The sequence below is a fragment of the Vombatus ursinus genome, unplaced genomic scaffold (genome assembly GCF_900497805.2).
Source record: "Vombatus ursinus unplaced genomic scaffold, bare-nosed wombat genome assembly UNPS02014894.1, whole genome shotgun sequence".
Classification (NCBI taxonomy): domain Eukaryota; kingdom Metazoa; phylum Chordata; class Mammalia; order Diprotodontia; family Vombatidae; genus Vombatus; species Vombatus ursinus.
The window spans coordinates 949913-955823 of record NW_020954672.1 but is presented as its reverse complement, the minus strand read 5'-3'; the positions used below and the strand labels follow the sequence as shown (position 1 = coordinate 955823).

The 5911-nt window shown below is 41.0% G+C and overlaps 1 protein-coding gene across 1 annotated transcript; it reads left to right on the top strand.

The window, feature by feature from the left end:
• The first annotated feature begins 3938 nt into the window (after positions 1-3938).
• Positions 3939-4418, top strand: LOC114028722 (ribonuclease pancreatic-like). Its single transcript, XM_027842988.1, has one exon. The coding sequence runs from the start codon at positions 3939-3941 to the stop codon at positions 4416-4418; it is 480 nt and encodes a 159-aa protein (XP_027698789.1).
• The last annotated feature ends 1493 nt before the right edge of the window (positions 4419-5911 follow it).

Genomic DNA, 5911 nt, shown 5'->3' with positions numbered 1-5911 from the left:
TTGGATAAAGGCACATGGATTGTGTAGGGTAGAGCAGAGGAAGATGAGGGGGCACTTGATAATTCCCTTCAAGTCAATGAAAGGATGCTGAATAAGAGATGATGACCAACTCATTTCCATCACAGATAGGTAAATTCAATTCAATTAAACATTTATTAAGTACCTACCGTGGGCAAGGCACTGTGCTCTGTACTGGGGATATCAAGACAAACTGACACAAATGTGGATAACAAGGAATTTATGATAAAATAGGTGAAGAAGAGAAGACATACAAAAATATGATAAAGAGAAAGTGGAGGAAAGGAGGGGATGGAATGAAACTCTATTAGGCATCTACTATGTGTCAGGCACTGTGCTAAGTGCTTTACAAATACCTCATTTGATCTTATTTTAATAAAAAGGGAGAGTGTGATATGTGCAAAGCAAATGTTCACAAAAAGTACTATGAAAATTTTTAGTTGTAGGGGGTGGGGACAAGGGCAAGGTCAGCTGAGGTTTCTTGGAGCAGGTTCAACCTCAATTGAGCCTTGAAGGACAAGAATGCTTTCAACGGGCAGAGATGGGGCACAGCAATCCTATTTCAGACATGGGGAATTGTATGATCAAAAGGAAGTTGATGAGATGCTAGGTAGGACTAGGCTGAAGGACTAGAATTCCAGCTTCAGTTTGGTTGGAATGTAGAACATGTTGGGAGAAGGGGGAGAGAGAGCAGTATGAGTTAGGACTTTAAAGGAAGGTTGGCATTTGATTGTGAAGGGTTTTGAATGTGAATATAACCCCTGTTCGACTTCAATATGAAGGTGGGTCTTGAATCTCATGGGAAAAGTAAGTTAGACCTTCATTAAGCAATTTATAGTTTTGTTTCATTTTGCTAGCCAAGAAGTCCAGAGTGTAATAAAGGTAAACTGAGAGAGATGTGCATGGTCTCGATCCTGTACTGGGTTGGAAGAGGTGGTGTGAAGGTGGCTACTGGGGAAGGGGAATGAACTGTTAACATAACCATTGGTCTGAGATGGAGCTTCTTTTCCTAGGGCTAATGAGATGAGCCAAAACTACAAACTCTGTAAAGCTTAATGAAAATGTAAACTACTCTCCAAAAAGTCCTCAGCACAGCCCTAATGGCCTGGGGGATGGGTGGGTGGGATCCTTAAACAGCCTTTACACTAGGATCAAATGTTCATATTTTATCTGGGAGACAAAGGAAAGAAATCAAAGGTTTTGGAGCAGTGTGACTGGTGGGGAATGGTACATTAAAAAGGTTTCTTGGGCAGGAGTGTGAAGGATGGATTGGGGAAGAAAATGACTCAATATAGGAGGTCCAGCTAAGAGGCTCTTTCAATAGTCTAGGTAAGAAGTTATGAGAGCCTAAACAAGGTGTTGCAGGGGAGTCCCCAGTAACCGGTAGATGCAAGTGTTAATTCAGAAGTAAAACTGTCAGAGCTTAACAACTGTAATGGATTTGCAGACAATATGAGGGAATGAGGGAAAGTGAGGGAGAGGGAAGAGGCAAAGATGACTCCAAGGTTTTGAGCCTCCTCAGCTAGTGCTATAACAGAAATAGGGAAATTAGAGCGGAGTGCTAGGGTTGTGGAAAGGCAGATGGGAAGTTCGCTTCGGGGCATATTGGATTTAAAGTGTTGCTGAGTATCCAGGTGAAGATCTCCTTTAGATGCTGGAGATGTGGGACCGCAACCTAAAAGAGAGGTCCGAGCTGAAGGCTCAGGAAAGGTTGGGATAGGGCAGCTAGATGGCGCAGTGGATAGAGCTCCGGCCTTAGAGTCAGGAGGACCTGAGTTCAAATCCACCTTCAGACACTCGACACTTACCAGTTGTGTAACGCTGGGCAAGTCACTTAACTCTGAGTGCCTCACCAAAAAGCATAAAAAAATAAAAAAAAGAGGTTAGGATCACACGCAAAAAAAGTGACAGATGAGTAAAAGACAGAACCTTGAGTGATACTCATGATTGAGAGAATTGATTTCATTTGATAGACAGAGGTTTAGGTTCAGTGTAAGAAAGACTTTCCTGATAATGGGTAGTCTGACCCAAAGGAAAGAAGGATTGCAATAGGTCTTAATTCTTTGGTATAGGACAGAGTCCCATTTTCCTCCTTGCCCCTGATATTATAGAGCTTAGAGAAATAGATAAGGTAAGGAAGAGTTTCAAGCTGGATTAATGTCCCCTTTCATATTAAAATTGACAAGACAAAAAGGCAAGTAAAAGACTTCACCTTCAAAATGATTTTTACTCTGAGAAAATCTGAAAGATTTTTATGAGAATTGATTCTATAAATCCCAGATCTTACAACTTGGAGGGGGAGTACAGGGGTCAGGTCTTGAACTATGGAGAGTATGTGGCTTTGGGCAAAAGCTGTGTTTTAAAACACAAAATCCTAGAGCTAGGAAGGACCTTAGAAATCATCTAGTCAAACCCTATCCTTTTACAGATAAGGAAACTGAGGCTTAGGAAGGTTAATCAACTTTTCCAATGTCATACAACAACAAGTGTTAGAGCCAGATTCACAACCCTGACTCCTGACTTCCTGTCTCATGTTCTCTACCAATCAGTGGTAGTGGATGAATTGTGACAATCCTCTCCCCTCCCAATGTACACACACACACACACACACACACACACACACACACACCCATGCACGCACGCATACTTCCTCCCCCTCCCCCCAAAAGCATGTAGCTGAGTGTGGACTATCATGCCAATGAACATGAAAAAACCATAACTAATTATTGGAGGATTGCTAATGAGTAAACAAGATTCTTCCCTCATTCCTCTAGGAGAAATAACACATATCCAGGAAAACAATGAATTAAAGCTGAACTCCTATCTGTCATGTGGTGAGTAGGATAGTACAAAGAAAGGAAAATGGTTGGTATTTCAGTAAAATCTGAAAAAGAGAAAAGATGTAGGGTTCCCTGGTTACATTGGAAGAAAATTAAATAAACTCAGACCAGGAAAAGAAACAGATTGGAAATAGAGAAAACAGATTTCTCAGAGAATCAGCACAAGAAAGATTCTGGAGACCAGGTAGTAATTGAATTCAGATAGCTGGACAGAGCAGTCCAGATGAAAGAATCTAAAACTTGTCACCTAATCTGGACAAATAAAAATGAATGCCTTGGCTTCTGCCATAATACATACATGTGTACATATGTATATATGTACACATATATAATATACACATATGTACTTTGCATATATCATATACACCTATAGCATGTGTATATATGTATATGAACATGTTAAAATTTCCAGGGAGGTTATGGTTGTTATTCTGGAGCATATGTATGTCTATGTATGCATGTATACATATATGCATATGTGGAGAGAAATGTAGATAGATGTGTATATATAAAATGCATATAAGTTATAAATATAATAGGTCTATAATATAACAGTATATTATGATTATAATATATAAAAAGTATGATATAGTATATTTTTATATATATGGAATTACATGCATATATACATATAATATATGTAGTCAACAATTTTGTAATTACATATATTCGATCTGGATCCTAGGTGGGATGTGCTGTCTTTCTGACTTATTACCAGGAAGGAAGGTGTGGGTGGGGGTATGGGTGACAATAAAGGCAAGAAGTCTGGCATGACACTCTTCTGCACAGGGAAGGCAGAAGAGAAGGTAGTTCAATGAGAAAGGAGAACAGCTCCCAAGAGGTTAGCAATGAGTCCCTGGGTGGAAAAGGGGTAGGTGGGTGGGAGGATGTGGGGAGAAGGCATACTGAGTTGGTTTGTGGTAGGTGCCCATGGGGGGAGGGGTTAAGAGTTGGGCAGAAGGTCTGTGTGAGACATACAATAGAAGATGTTGAAGCTTTCCCTGGAAAACTCAGTTTCCATTAATACATCTGAGTTCTGACCCTCTCTTCTTTTGATTCTTTCTGGTTAGGGATCTAGCCATGACTCTTGAGAGGATCCATCTGCCACTGTCTCTGCTGCTGCTGCTGCTGCTGTCATTGTTATTGCAGCCAGGGGGTTGCCAGATTATTATCTTTGGTAATGAGACCGGTGTGCAAAGATTCTGGAGGCTTCATGTGGACTATCCGAAGAGCAACATGTCTGGTGGGGACAGTCAGTATTGCACAGCCATGATTCATAGTCGCCAGATCTTGGATAAGGGCAAATGCAAACAGGAGAACACTTTCATCCATGCTGTGGCAGGAGACATTTTTGACATATGCAAAACCCCAAGAGTGAAGCACTGCTATGATGTAACAAAAAACTGTCACCTGAGTGACATTTCCTTCACACAGACCCTATGTGTCCTCCAAGCACGCAGCCGTTTCCCCAAGTGTACATATATGGGCTTCCCCAAATTCAAGAAGATCTGGTTGGCCTGTGAAGGCATCCCCCCGGCTCCTGTGTACTTAGATCCATAACTCTTACTTGTAGGACCCTGCGTTGGGTATTCTGGAACTTGAGAATAGTTCCTGAGCACCCTTCTGATTCCCAGCTCCAGCTTCAGTTACCACTTAATAATAATCTCTTACTTTCCAAAGCACTTTCACATGTATTATTTTATTGGAAACTCAAACTCACCGCAATCCTCTGTGGTCGATAGAAGTAGCAGCATTATTCTCTCTCTCTCTCTCTCTCTTCTATCTTCCTTCTTTCATTTCTTCCTTTCTTCCTCACCCCAGTTCACCAGAAGAAGACGTAAGGTCTTACCCTTGAGTCACTTAAATAATATTTCCAAACTCTTTTCAATACTACACTTGTCAGCAACCCCAGGTCCTCTGCCTGCTGGGTCCCTTTCAAGTATGGGACCTGGAATAAATAAGCATGAATGATCTCAGGCTACTGTACCCACTAAGAATATCTGCATGTGTTCATATGTGCCCCTGTGTGTGTGTATGGGTTTGTATGTGTGTTCTGCTCCACAAACTTGCCCACACATTTGTATCTAGGTGTCTCATTGGTAGCTCAAACTTTACATAACCCAAAACAATTTTATTGTACTCACCTCCCACCCCTACCCAAACCATTTTTTTCTGACTTGTCTGTTTTTGTCAGTAGCACCCTCTTCAACCTGGTTGCTCATGTTCAAAGTATTGGAGTTATCTTTGACTCTTCTCCATTACTGCCAAAGCCTTACTTGTCAAGTCCTGGGAAGTCTATCAACATAATCTCTTTCACGTTCTTCCTCTCCTTTCTATTCCTGCTGCAACTACCCCAGCTAAGCTTTCATTACCTCTTTACCGGATTACTGCAATGGCTTCCCAGACAGTCTTGTCTCTGTTTTTTCTCCTTCCATTCCATCCTTCACATGACTGATACTGGGATTTTTTTTTAAATACAAGTTTTATTGTCAGTTGGTCTACACACATTTATGCACTACATTTGATGCACTACACTTACTATGTTCAATGCACTGTGCTCAGTTCAGGCAAAAATACTGTCTATCCTCAGTGAGCTCACATTCTAATGGTGGAGACAATAAGTTTTGCATTGTACCATATGAGATAAATTCAATGTAAATAGAAGATAATTATTATTGAATCCGTTGTTTTTCCATTAGTCGTTTTTGCATATAGCTCCCATTGTCATTTCTAGAACTGAAACTTCCTTTGTATTGACCTTTTTTTTTTTTTTTAGGCAGTAGGGGTTAAGTGACTTGCCCAGGGTCAACACAGCTAGTGTCAAGTGTTTGGTCTGAGGCCGGATTTGAACTCAGGTCCTCCTGACTTCAGGGCCAGTGCTGTATCCACTGTGCCACCTAGCTGCCACTGAAACTTCCTTTGTAACCAAGAGAAGTAACCATGTCTGACAGTGTATGCAGTGTTCTGCTCTTGAAATACCTGGCCTTTTTGTCTAGCAGGAATATATTTCACCATCTCTTCTCTGGGACCATTATTAGTTTTTCAATAATTCA

Excerpts from the sequence above, each read along its gene's own strand:
- LOC114028722 (XM_027842988.1), top strand. The coding sequence starts at position 3,939 with ATGACTCTTGAGAGGATCCATCTGCCACTGTCTCTGCTGCTGCTGCTG.